Source organism: Pristiophorus japonicus, chromosome 1 (genome assembly GCF_044704955.1).
Source record: "Pristiophorus japonicus isolate sPriJap1 chromosome 1, sPriJap1.hap1, whole genome shotgun sequence".
In the NCBI taxonomy this organism is placed as follows: domain Eukaryota; kingdom Metazoa; phylum Chordata; class Chondrichthyes; family Pristiophoridae; genus Pristiophorus; species Pristiophorus japonicus.
Genome location: NC_091977.1, coordinates 19,259,421 through 19,273,236, shown reverse-complemented (window position 1 = coordinate 19,273,236; position 13,816 = coordinate 19,259,421). Strand labels below are relative to the sequence as shown.

General features: G+C 48.7%; 1 protein-coding gene across 1 annotated transcript in view; it reads left to right on the top strand.

The window, feature by feature from the left end:
• LOC139262770 (probable ATP-dependent RNA helicase DDX60) overlaps positions 1–13,816 on the top strand; it is a 191,529-nt gene that overhangs the window by 164,884 nt on the left and 12,829 nt on the right. Inside the window, exons 32-34 of the mRNA XM_070877924.1 lie at positions 560–675; positions 8,682–8,829; positions 9,090–9,238. Of these exons, the coding sequence (XP_070734025.1) occupies positions 560–675; positions 8,682–8,829; positions 9,090–9,238 (413 nt within the window). The remainder of the gene's footprint in view (positions 1–559; positions 676–8,681; positions 8,830–9,089; positions 9,239–13,816) is intronic.

The following is a 13,816-nucleotide window of genomic DNA, read 5'->3' as shown; positions in this document are numbered from 1 at the left end:
AAGGGGTAAGCCATTTAGGACCGAGATGAGGAGAAACTTCTTCACCCAGAGAGTGGTGAACCTGTGGAATTCTCTACCACAGAAAGTAGTTGAGGCCAATTCACTAAATATATTCAAAAGGGAGTTAGATGAAGTCCTTACTACTCGGGATATCAAGGGGTATGGCGAGAAAGCAGGAAGGGGGTACTGAAATTTCATGTTCAGCCATGAACTCATTGAATGGCGGTGCAGGCTAGAAGGGCTGAATGGCCTGCTCCTGCACCTATTTTCTATGTTTCTATGTTTCTATCTCTTTCCCAAAAGGACAAGAGTGAACCATATTGGTTTTTAATGACAACGTGATAATTTAATAAATCTGCAATGTAAAGCTAACTGAATTTAAATTCCCCAATTGCCATGGTGGGATCTCTGGATCATTAGCCCAGGTCCCTGGGTCACCAGTCCAGTACCATAACCACTAGGCTACTGTACCCGTGTGATATGAAATGGCATCATGGAACATCAGCACAGAACCTGCATCATCTGCAAGTTACAGCTAAATGTTTACTCTTTTTAACAGATTCAAAGACATTTTCAGAAGACGTGATGGAGACATTAGTTCTCATACTGGCAAACCTCTTTGGAAGGAGATACCTCCTCCCGTGTCTGGCAGAGCAGAAGTTTGAACAGTCCAAGGTGAGTGGCAGAAGGGATAATGTGATGTATTTGCAGCCATGCTCTGTACCATGTAATTACATGTAACAGCCAACAGATGGGGAAAGCCCGGGAGGCACACATTACTGCACCTCGTGCTGCCTCCCTAAATAAAGCAGGCTCCCCCTGCAGGTTTCACTTTTGGAGTTTACATTAAAGCTAAAGGTTACAAGGTGATCAGCTCCAGCAATGGGCCACGTGTGATGTATTATAGTGAGAAGCATATGTATCAACTGGCGACGAGGATGGGATACTAACACGCAGCTATGGCCGCCGTTGACTACATCGAGCGATATTGTTTCAGGGAAGACTGGGATGACTGGGATCACCGGCAGGATCAATGCTTTGTCGCAAAAGACTTCGAGGGAGACGTGAATGCCAGCAAACACAGGGCCATCCTCCTCACTGGCTGCGGATCACGGACATACGCATTGATCAAGGACCTACTGGCCCCGATGAAACCCACTGAGAAAAGTTACGAAGAACTGTGCGAGCTAGTTCGAAATCACCTGAAGCTAAAACACAGTGTGCTCATGGCCAGGTACCGTTTCTACACCCACCGGCGTGGGTAGGCCAAGATGTAGCAGCATCCATCGCTGAGCTAAGGCGTCTTGCTGGGCCATGCAAATTCAGGACAGTTGTGGAAGAAATGTTAAGAGACGCCTTTGTTTTGGGAATTGGGCAGGAAGGGATTTTCAGCAAATTGCTAGCGGAGGAAGACTTGGACTTAGCCAAAGCCACCCTGATTGCTCAGGCATACATGACCAGAGAGGAAGAAACAAAGCTACTCTACTCACAACTTCGGAATCACCCGGGGCCAAACACCGTGAATAAGCTAAATTCGTCGGCAGACAGGAGAAGTGCCCCCAGCTGGGCTAATGCGACCTCTGCTCGACCTGAGATGACTTACTCACCACAACAATGGACTAATGCGAAGAGATTAGTACCTGTGAATGCAAGTCCATCAGCAAGCTGTTGGCGCTGTGGAGGGGCTCATCGCGCAAACCAGTGCAGGTTCAAACAATATGTCTGCAAGAGTTGCTCAATGATGGGGCACCTCCAACGAATGTGTAAACGTGCTACAACTCGATACGTAGCGGAGGATGGGAGGTCAAGCGTAGATCCTGAGGATCGCGCAGAGATGACCGAGGAGGAAGAGGTACATGGGGTGCACGCGCATGAAGTGCACACCTTTACCAACAAGATTCCCCCGATTATGATGAACATTAAACTGAGCGGCATACCGGTACTGATGGAACTGGACACGGGTGCGAGCCAATCGATCATGAGCCAGAAGGCTTTCGAGAAGTTATGGGCAAACAAGGCACACAGGCCCAAGCTGAGCCCGATTGACGCGAAGCTGCACACCTACACCAAAGAGATTATCCCGGTCCTCGGAAGTGCAATGGTTCAGGTGCTGTATGATGGTTCTGTGCATAAATTGCTGCTATGGATTGTTCCCGGTAACGGGCCCACGCTGCTTGGCAAAAGTTGGCTACGGAATTTTAACTGGAACTGGGGTGATGTAAAAGCATTATCGTCGGTGGAGAAAGCCATGTGTGTTCAAGTCTTAGACAAGTTTTCGTCATTGTTCTAGCCTGGAATTGGCAGCTTCACAGGAGCCAAGGTGAAAATTTACCTCAGTCCAGACGCGAGACCCATTCACCACAAGGCCAGAGTGATCCCTTACATGATGCGAGAGAAAGTAGAAGTTGGCTAGATCGGCTTCAGCGTAAAGGCATCATATCGCCAGTGGAATTTAATGACTGGGCCAGTCCCATTGTCCCCGTTCTCAAAAGTGATGGGACAATTAGAATCTGTGGGGATTATAAAGGAACCACAAACCGAGTATTGTTACAGGACCAGTACCCACTACCCAAGGCGGAGGATTTGTTTGCGACCCTGTCGGGTAGAAAGCTGATTTCGAAATTGGACCTCACCTCGGCGTACATAACCCAGGAGCTGGCAGAATCATCCAAGAAGCTGACGTCCATAAATACACACAAGGGGCTGGCGATATACAACCGGTGCCCCTTCGGGATCCGTTCAGCGGCTGCGATCTTCCAACGAAACATGGAGAGCATGCTGAAATCTGTCCCGGGAACGGTCGTCTTCCAAGACGCCATCTTGATCACCGGACACGACACTGATGAACACCTCCATAACCTAGAAGAGGTGCTAGGCCGACTAAACCGAGTAGGTCTAAGATTGAAACGAACCAAATGCGTCTTCTTGGCACCAGAGGTGGAATTCCTGGGAAGGAGAATCGCAGCAGATGGCATCAGACCCTCAGACTCCAAGACGGAGGTGATCCAGAAGGCCCCAAGACCACGCAACACGACGGAGCTGCGCTCGTTCCTAGGACTACTGAACTACCTTGGTAACTTTCTGCCTGGGCTGAGCACTTTGCTTGAACCATTACATGTACTGCTCTGTAAGGGTGATGACTGGGTCTGGGGTAAAAATCAAGAAGCTGCCTTCGAGAAGGCCAGAAACTTATCGTGTTCAAACAAATTACCGGTGCTGAATGATCCCTGTAGGCATCTTGTTTTAGTGTGCGATGCGTCATCCTGTGTGCTTCAGCAAGCGAATGTGTCGGGTAAGCTCCAACCTGTAGTGTATGTGTCCCACAGCCTTTCCAAGGCTGAAAGGAGATACAGCATGGTCGAAAAGGAGGCCTTAGCTTGTGTGTATGTGGTAAAAAAGATGCACCAGTACCTATTTGGCCGGCGGTTCGAACTAGAAACCGACCACAAGTCGCTCACATCATTATTCACCGAGAGCAAGGGCATTAATACCAACGCTTCAGCTTTCATTCAGAGGTGAGCATTAACGCTGTCCGCTTACGACTACACGATCCGTCACAGACCAGGCACCGATAACGGGGCAGATGCGCTCAGCAGGTTCCCGCTCGCCACCACCGAGGGTGAAGCGGAGCAGCTGCGGAACTGGTCATGGCCATGGAAACCTTTGAGGGTGAAGGGTCACCTGTCACGGTGCGCCAGATAAGAATCTGGACCAGCCAAGATGCACTGCTGTCCCTGGTGAAAAACTGTATATTAAATGGAAACTAGGCAACCACATATGGAGAGATGCATGGCGATTTTAAGCTGTTTCACCGGGCAAGGACGAGTTACCCGTCCAGGCAGACTGATATTGTGGGGAAATCGTGTAGTCCTGCCCAAGAAGGGCAGAGATTTAATTGTCAAGGATCTCCATAGCATACACCCCAGCATCGTAATGATGAAAGCCATTGCGAGATCGCACGTGTGGTGGCCCGGCATGACGCAGACTTAAGAGTCATGCGTACACCGGTGCAACACGTGCACACAACCCCTGAGTTCTGAATTTCGCGAATTTATGTGCTGTAATGGCATAAAGCATGTCAGGTCGGCCCCGTTCAAACCAGCCTCCAATGGCCAAGCTGAACAGGCCGTACAGATCATAAAGCAGGGCATGCAGCGAGTGACGGCAGGCCCCTTGCAGACCCGCATGCTGCTTGCATATTGGACGAGGCCCCACTCAGTCACAGGGGTTCCACCCGCCGAACTCCTCATGAAGAGGACCCTCAAAACAAGGTTGTCCCTCGTGCACCCGGTTTTAAGAGAGATTTTCAAAAACCAGCGTCTTAAGCAATGTACATATCATGACCGCAACTCTGTAACGCGTTGTATCAACGTCGATGACCCTGTTTTCGTGCTGAACTTTGGTACGGGCCCCAAGTGGCTCGCAGGCACTGTCGTAGCTAAAGAGTAGGGTATTCGTGGTAAGACTCACTAATGGCCAAACCTGCAGGAAGCACATCGATCAAACCAAATTGAGGTTCACCGATGATCCAGAACCGCTGGATGACTACAGTGACATCGACTTCCAACCACAAGCAACAGAACCGGCGGTTCACCGAGAGACAGAACCCGTCGCACCGGACAGTCCGACCAGAGCCACAGCACCGCAAGGCAGCGACACTCCGGTCAGGTCGCCCACACTCAGCGTCCAACTCAGGCGCTCAACCAGAGAGTGCAGACCCCCGGTCAGGCTCAACCTGTAAACCGCATCTCAGATCTGGGGGGAAGTGTTGTGGTGTATTTGCAGCCATGCTCTGTACCATGTAATTACATGTAACAACCAACAGATGGGGAAAGCCCGGGAGGCACACATTACTGCACCTCGTGCTGCCTCCCTAAATAAAGCAGGCTCCCCCTGCAGTGCTCACTTTTGGAGTTTACATTAAAGCTAAAGGTCACAGGGTGATCAGCTCCAGCAATGGGCCACGTGTGATTTGTTATAGTGATAAGCATATGTATCAGATAATGTGGCTAAAAATCCGTGCATCCTTTCCCCCTGCCGCACTCCCAACTCCGGTGTGCGGAGTAGGGCCGGAAACCAGGCCGAGGCTTGGCTGTGAAGGTCAAAGGTCGCCCTTGTCAGAAGGGGGTGGGGTCTCTCCAAGCCTGGGTGTTTTCCCTGGCCCTGTCCTGGGAACCAGCTGGTGGGTCAGTGGGTCCCGCGGGAAGAGAAGGAACCGAGGAACAGGAGGAGGACGTTCACTGATCCATGCCTTAACTCCATCCACCTGCTTTGGCTCCATATCCTTTCATACCCTTGTCCAGGTAAAATCTTATCGACCTCAGATTTAAAATTATAAAACGATTAGCGACTGGCCTCCCGATGGACAGAAATCTGCCCTGGGACACAAGCTGGGCACCTGAAAGTGTATCCATTCTTTACCCCACTCACCCCGCACTTTTTTTATCAATGTTTCTGAGGGAGCTTGTCATTCCCTCCCTGAGGGCAGCCTTCACTGCATTGTACAGCTCAGTGGTTAGCTCTCGCATTTCTGAGTCAGAAGGTTGTGGGTTCAAGTCCCACTCCAGAGACTTGAGCACAATTGTAGGCTGACACTGCAGTGCAGTGCTGCACTGTAGGAGGTGCCAGCTTTCTGACAAGACATTAAACCGAGGCCCCGTCTGCCCTCTCAGGTGGACGTCAAAGGACGGCAGCATTTTGAAGCAGAGCAGGGGAGTTTTCCCCCGGTGTCGTGGCTAATATTTATTCCTCAATCGACATCACTAAAACAGATTATCTAGTCATCATCACATTACTGTTTGTGGGAGCTTGCCGTGCGCAAATTGGCTGCCACGTTTCCCACATTACAACAGTGACTGCACTTCAAAAAATAAAGCACTTTGGGGGGATGTCAGATGGTTGTGAAAGGTGTGATATAAATGCAAGTCTTTTATTTCAGGTATACTGCACTTATATTAATATCGATATTGATGGCTATATTGGGGATTCATTCGTGGGGATTGTTTAGTGAATGTATTGTGCTAGTCAGTGGGTGTATCGACATGTAGGGGCATATTAGTGAGTATATTAGTGGTTATAGCAGTGAATATATTGGGTGTATATACTAGCATGGGTATTCAGTGTGTATTGATGAGTATATTATATTAGACCTTTTTGCCAAGGTTTTCACAGACCTTCTGCCAAAGATACGGCAGATTAGGAGGACCCTTGAGAAAATTACTATGAAATTGCCTTTTGCATAGTATTGTAGAGTACGAGGGAAGGGCCATCAGGCCAGGCTCAGTGTCCAGGAAAAATTGGGTTGGATTTTCGGCTTTGGTGTTTTTGGGGCGATAATGGCGGCGGGGCGGGAAAGTTAGCGGCTGGGAATAGTTTGCGCCTCAGAGGGTAAGTTTGGGCAACTGGGCCCTGAGTCAGGGGACGCAGCGCTAAGGGAGGCGCTGTACATCATTCTTGGGCGCTATCACGGGAAACTCCCAAGCTAAAGAGCCGGGCCGGGAGCACTCCGAGAGACGTCTGGGGGCGGGGAAGGGAACTAAGAAAATACCACAAAAACATTCCCACGCCTCCACAACACAAATCACTAAAAAAACAATCACACTTACATTAGAACTCCATTACTTAACTCTTGGCCGCCGGGATCGTAGGACTGCCCTGATTTCCCAGGCAGTCATTACAAGGCGCGCTTCGGGGCAGACAGGGTGGGCGAGACTCACAACTTGCGCCGGTGTTGTGACCAGAGGCATTGTACACCAGGCACAGATCTTCCGGACGGTGCTGCTCTTCACCGTTGCAAAACCGGACCCGAGGATCGCTGGGGGGGCGGGGGCGCGAGGCTGACTGCCCGCCCAGAACACCTCACTGCCGCCATTGTCACCGCTCCGGGGCAAAAAACGGAGCGCAGAGGAGCCAAAAATCCAGCCCGCAATCATACCCCACGATAAGTTTCACACATCCTCCATCAGCTCTCCTGCCAGAATCCCTCAAGTTGGTCGCACAAGCCCATTTGGACCCACGCGCAGATCACTGGCTTCGAACTTCCGTGAGGCTACGGGTCAACCCTAACCTGCGCCCTCACATCCTGGGAAGATGTAGATACTTGATCGTGGAATCATCTACATTTATGGCACAGGAGGAGGCCATTCGGCCCTTCGTGTCTCTGCTAACCGACCAAGAGCTATCCAGCCTAATCCCACTTTCCAGCTCTTGGAGTGCCGTAGCCCTGTAGGTTACAGCACTTCAAATGCACAATCCAAGTATTTTTTAAATGTGCCTCTCCCACCCTTTCAGGCAATGACCCCCATCACCCTCTGGGTGAAAAAATGCCTCCTTAAATCCCCTCTAATCCTTCTACCAATTACTTTAAATCTACGTCCCCTAGTTATTGACCTCTCTGCTGAGGAAAATAAGTCCTTCCTATCCACTCTATCTAGGCCCCTCATAATTTTATACACCTCAATTAAACCTCCCATCAGCCTCCTCTGTTCCAAAGAAAATAACCCTAGCCGATCCAATCTTTCCTCAGAGCTAACATTCTCCAGTCCTGGCAACATCCTCGTAAATCTCCTCTGCATCCTCTCTGGTGCAATCACATTTTTCTTGTAATGTGGTGACCAGAACTTCATGCAATACACTAGCTGTGGCCTAACTAATGTTTTATACAGTTCAAGCATAACCTCCCTGCTCTTGTATTCAATGCCTCGGCTAATAAAGGCAAGCATTCCATATGCCTTCTTAACCACCTTATCTACCTGGCCTGATACTTTCAGGGATCTGTGCACATGCACTCCCAGGTCCCTTTGTTCCTCTGCACTTCTCAGTATCTCACCATTTATTTTGTATTTCTTACCTTGTTAGCCCTCCGCAAATGCGTCACCTCACATTTCTCCAGGTTGAATTCCATTTGTCAATGTTCAGCCCACCTGACCAGTTCATTTATATCTTCCTGCAGTCTATAGCTTTTGCCCGTATCAGTGTCAGCTGTGGCTCAGTGGGTAGCTCACTTGCCTCTGAGTCAGGAAAAGTATGTGTTTAAGTCCCACTCCAGGAACTTGAGTACATAATATTTAGGTTGAGACTCCAGAGCACTGTTCTGTCGTAGGTGCTGTCTCTCGGTTGAGACGTTAAACCGCAACCCTGTCTGCTCTCTCAATTGGATGTAAAAGACCCCAAGATCCTTTTTGAAAAAGAGTAGGGGAGTTATCCCCAGTGTCCTCGACAATACTTGTCCCTAAAACAACAGTAATAAAAAAATTATCTGGTCATTATCACGTTGCTGTTTGTGGGAGCTTGCTGTGCACAAATCGGCTGCTGCGTTTCCTACATTACAACAGTGACTACACTCCAAAAGTACAGCATTGGCTGCAAAGTGCATTGAGACGTCCGGTGGTCATGAAAGGCGCTATATAAATGCAAGTCTTTCCTTCTAGTAAGTGCTTCCCAAGATTGAAGAGCAGTGACTGTCATTATGTCGGCACATTCATCAGGCAGGGGGGGACTTCACATGATCGCAGTGCATGATCGATTTGTCATCACGCTGGAGTCAGCAAGCTTCGGTTTAGCTCACTAACGCACCTTAACACTAGTAGTTCCCATAGGTTTACCCGAGAGGATAAATGGGCTCGTTTTTTGATTCTGTTCACAGTTGTCATCCTACAAATTATTTTTTTTCTTGTGCTTAGGTGATTCTGGATGATCTTCCCGATGAGTTTGCAGCCTGTGTTCACGAGTACAACACCAACGCACTCCAGGTCTTTGGAAACTTCCTTCTCTCCATCTCAAAACAGGCCAACTTGGAGGAGGAACTCCAGCTTCCTCTCTCGGGCACATGTAAGAGCTTTCCTGCATAAACGTACCAGCCCCATTAATCTGTAGAGCTGGGGCTTGGGAGCACGTTAAGCTGATAATTTAATCCAGGATAATGTTAGAGCTTCTCCGAATGGTCACCTTCTGCACTGTCTGATTCTAAGCTCTCAGTAGATAGAAGGGATCACTCAGTTACTCCAGTCTACATGAGTAATCTACTTTCTTGCTTTTAACTACAATTGATGGTGAATTTACAATAACTGTATCTGTATGTTTTTTTTCAGCGTTTATGCGTCCCCAGTTACCTGAAGCCACTGACTTCGCCTCAGAGCTGTCCAAAGCCTTGAGCAGCCCGACAACAGCGGTGTCACCCTTTGCTTGCTTATCTGGCCACACTGATCTCGAACTCTTTCATTGTTGTGATGTTGATTCAGTAAGTCCCTTTACTGACCTGATACTAATATCACCGGGGCAGGTTTGGGCAGCAAGCAACACCAAACCAGCAAGACTACATTTGACAGCTCTCTCAAAGAGCTGGCACAGGCACGACGGGCCGAATGTCCCTCTTCTACATAACATAAGAAGATAAGAAATAGGAGCAGGAGTAGGCCATTTGGCCCTTTGAGCCTGCTCCATATTCACCAAGATCATGGCTGATCTTCTACCTCAACGCCACCTTCCTGCGGCATCCTCATATCTCTTAAGAAAGAAAAGACTTGCATTTATATAGCGCCTTTCATGACCACCAGAGATCTCAAAGTGCTTTACAGCCAATGAAGTACTTTTGGAGTGTAGTCACTGTTGCAATGTAGGAAACGCGGCAGCCAATGCACACAAGTAATCCCCCACAAACTGCAATGTGGTAATGACCAGATAATCTGTTTTTGTTATGTTGAATGAGGCATAAATATTGGCCAAGACACCAGGGTTAAGTCCCCTTCAAAATAGTGCCATGGGATCTTTTACTTCCACTTGAGAACAGACGGGGCCTGGGTTTAACATCTCATCTGAAAGACAGCATCTCTGACAGTGCAGCACTCTCTCAGCACTGAGCTGGAGTGTCGGCCTAGATTTCTTTGTGCTCAAGTCTCTGGAGTGGGATTTGAACCCACAACCTCCTGACTCACAGTGCTACCCACTGAGCCACAGCTGTCACTGTTAAGTCCCTTAGCTCGAAGGTTCTATGAGATGTCATAACTCCAGTGGAAAGTCTCAACCAGTAACTTGGACAACAGCAGCAGGGGCCGATGGAGAATTTATTGCATCCAAAAATCAAGTGTCACCTTGGTTCCGTAGGCAGCATCTTGCCTGAGTCAGAAAGTTGGGAGTTTAAGGCCAACTTGAGCAGATTGTTGACACTTGAGTGCTGTACTGAGGGAGCTGCTTCATTGATGAGACAGGCGAGAGGTGAAACTGAGGACAGGCCGCCTGCTCGGAAGGATCATCCTGGTCCAATTTGAAGAAGAACCAACTCCACCAAAGCAAATCATCTGCTCAATGTCACATTGCTGTTTGTGGGAGCTTGCTGTGCGCATATTGGCTGCAGCCTTTCCCACATTACAACAGTGGTGAGCCGCCTTTTTGATCCACTGCACTCCGTGTGGTGAAGGTGCTCCCACAATACTGACTTTGTTGTAGCGGTTTGGTGCAACTGAGTGTCTTGCTGGGCCATTTCCGAGGGGCAGTTAAAAGTGAACCACATTGCTGTTGATCTGGAGTCACATATCGGTCAGACCGGATAACGACGGCAGATTACCTTGCCTGAAGGACGTTAGTGCACCAGATGGATTTTTACGACAATCCGGTAGTTTCATGGTCACCATGGTTACCCACACAAGCTTTTTTTTAAAAATTCGTTCACGGGATGTGGTCTGCACGCGGCCTAACTGAGGGTGGCTGTCCCTTTAAAGACGCTTCCCCGGCAAGCTGACCTGGGTGGCAAAGCAGGGCAGTGCAACTCACTGAGGTGAGGCCCTGGCTTGCCCCAAGATCGAGCGTTAGGCCTCGGACCTAGCCGTTCAGGGACACTGGTCCACTTCCCTGCACGCTCCCCATAACCCCTTATTCCCTTCTCAATTAAGAAACTGTCTGTCTCTGTCTTAAATTTACTCAGTGATCCAGGTTCCACAGCTCTCTGAGGCAGCGAATTCCACAGATTTACAACTCTCAAAGAAGAAATTTCTCCTCATCTCAGTTTTAAACGGGTGGCCCCTTATTCTAAGATCATGCCCCCTAGTTCTAGTCTCCCCCATCAGTGGAAACATCCTCTCTGCATCCACCTTGTCAAGACCCCTCATAATCTTATACATTTCGATAAGATCACCTCTCATTCTTCTGAATTCCAATGAGTAAAGGCCCAACCTACTCAACCTTTCCTTATATGTCAACCCCCTCATCCCTGGAATCAACCGAGTGAACCTTCTCTGGACTGCCTCCAAAGCAAGTATATCCTTTCTTAAATATGGAAACCAAAACTGCACGCAGTATTCCAGGTGTGGCCTCACCAATACCCTGTACAGCTGTAGCAAGATTGCCCTGCTTTTATATTCCATTACTGAAGAACAACACTTTCTCAAGCTTGTTTATGTGTCAACTGTGGCTCAGTGGGTAGCCCACTTGCCTCTGAGGCAGTAGGTTGTGGGTTCAAGTCCAACTCCAAGAACTTGAACACAAAAATCGAGGCTGACACTCCAGCGCTAAGTGAGGTGCAGGAGTGTGCTGGCCAATATTTATTCCTCAATCAACATAACAACAAAAAAAATAGATTATTTGGTCATTATCACATTGCTGTTTGTGGGAACCAGCTGTGCACAATTTAGCTCCCTCGTTTCTGACGTTACAACAGTGACTCCAAAAGTAGCTTTTTGGCTGTAAAGTGCTCTGAGATGTTCCGGTGATCACGAAAGGCACTATATCAATTTCTTTCCCCTTACCTCCAATCATAGAAATTTACAGCACAGAATGAGGCCATTTCGGCCCATCATGTTCACACCAGCCGACCAAGAACTATCCAGCCTAATCCCACTTTCCAGCTCTTAGTCCGTAGCCCTGTAGGTTACAGTACTTTAAGTGCACATCCAAGTGACAATGGAACACTTGCTCAGCACTGGAGAGTCAGCCTAGATTTTTGTGTTCCAGTTCCTGGAACAGGACTTGAACCCACAATCTGTTGACTCAGAAGCAAGTGGGCTACCCACTGAGCCACAGCTGACACTTAACCAAGCTAGAGAAGGTGTTGTACTTCAGTAATGGTGTATAAAAGCAGGGCAGTCTAGCTACAGCTATACAGGGTATGGGTGAGGCCACACCTGGAATACTGTGTACAGTTTTGGTTTCCGTATTTAAGAAAGGATATACTTACTTTGGAGGCAGTTCAAAGAAGGTTCACAAGTTGATTCCGGAGATGAGGGGGTTGACTTATGAGGAACATAACAGTTTCTGCCTATACCACCCTTTCAGGCAGTGAGTTCCAGACCCCCACCACACTCTGGGTGAAAAGATTTCTCCTCATATCTCCTCTAAACCTCCCCCCAATTACTTTCAATCTATGCCCCCTGGTTGTTGACCCCTCTGCCATGGGAAACAGGTCCTTCCTATCCACTCTATCCAGGCCCCTCATAATTTTATACACCTCAATCAGGTCTCCCCTTAGCCTCCTCTGTTCGAAAGAAAACAGACCCAGCATCTCCAATCTTTCCTCAAAGTCAAAATTCTCCAGTGCAGGCAACATTCTTGTAAATCTCCTCTGAACTTTTTCCAGTGCAATCACATATTTCCTGTAATGTGGTGACCAGAACTGCACACAACTGCGGATGAGTCATTGTTTTATACAGTTCAAGCATAACCTCCTTGCTCTTGTATTCCATGCCTTGATTAATAAAGGCAAGTATTCCATATGCCTTCTTAACCACCTTATCAACCTGGCCTGCTACCTTCAGGGATCTGTGGACCTGCACTCCAAGGTCCTTTTGTTCCTTTACACTTTTCAGTGTTGTACCATTTAATGTGTATTCCTTTGCCTTGTTCGACCTCCCCAAATGCATTACCTCACAGTTATCTGGATTGAATTCCATTTGCCACTGTTCTGCCCGCCTGAGCAGTACATTGATATCTTCTTGCAGTCTGTAGCTTTCTTCTTCATTATCAACCACACAGCCTATTTTAGTATCATCTGCAAACTTCTTAATCATACTCCCAACATTCAAGTCCAAGTCATTGATACATACCACAAAAAGTAAGGGACCCAGCACTGAGCCTTTGCGGAACCCCACTGGATACAGCTTTCCAGTCACAAAAACATCCATCAACCGTTACCCTTTGCTTCCTGCCTCTGAGCCAATTTTGGATCCAACTTGCCACTTTGCCCTGGATCCCATAGGCTATTACTTTCATGACCAGTCTGCCATGTGGGACCTTATCAAAAGCTTTGCTAAAATCTACATCGACCCTCTTGGTTACCTCCTTGAAACATTAAATCAAGTTAGTCAGACACGACCTTCCCTTAACAAATCCATGCTGACTGTCCCTGATTAATCCGTGTCTTTCCAAATGAAGATTTATCTGTCCCTCAGGATTTTTTCCAATAATTTCCCCACCACTGAGGTTAGGCTGACTGGTCTCTCTCCTCCCCTCCCTTCCCCTCTCCTCCATTCCCCTCCATTCCCCTCCCCTTTCCTCCACTCCCCTCCCCTCCTCTCCCGCCCCGCCCCTCCCCTCCTTTCCCCTCCACTCCCCACTCCTCTTCCCTTCTCTCGAGGGGCCGTATGGCCTACTCCTGCTCCTATTTCTTATGCTCTCTCCCTTCCCCTCTCCTCCCCTCCCCGCTCCACCACTCCTCTCCCTTCCTCTCCCATCCCTCCACTCCACTCCCCTCCCCTCCTCTCCCCTCCTCTCTCCCCGCCCCTCCCCTCTGGTCCCCTCCCCTCCTTGGGTGCCAGCAGTGGTAAGCGGGTGTCCCTGGGGAGGGATCGCGCGGTGCCGGTGGTACACTTGAGGCTTTCCATGACTGGTA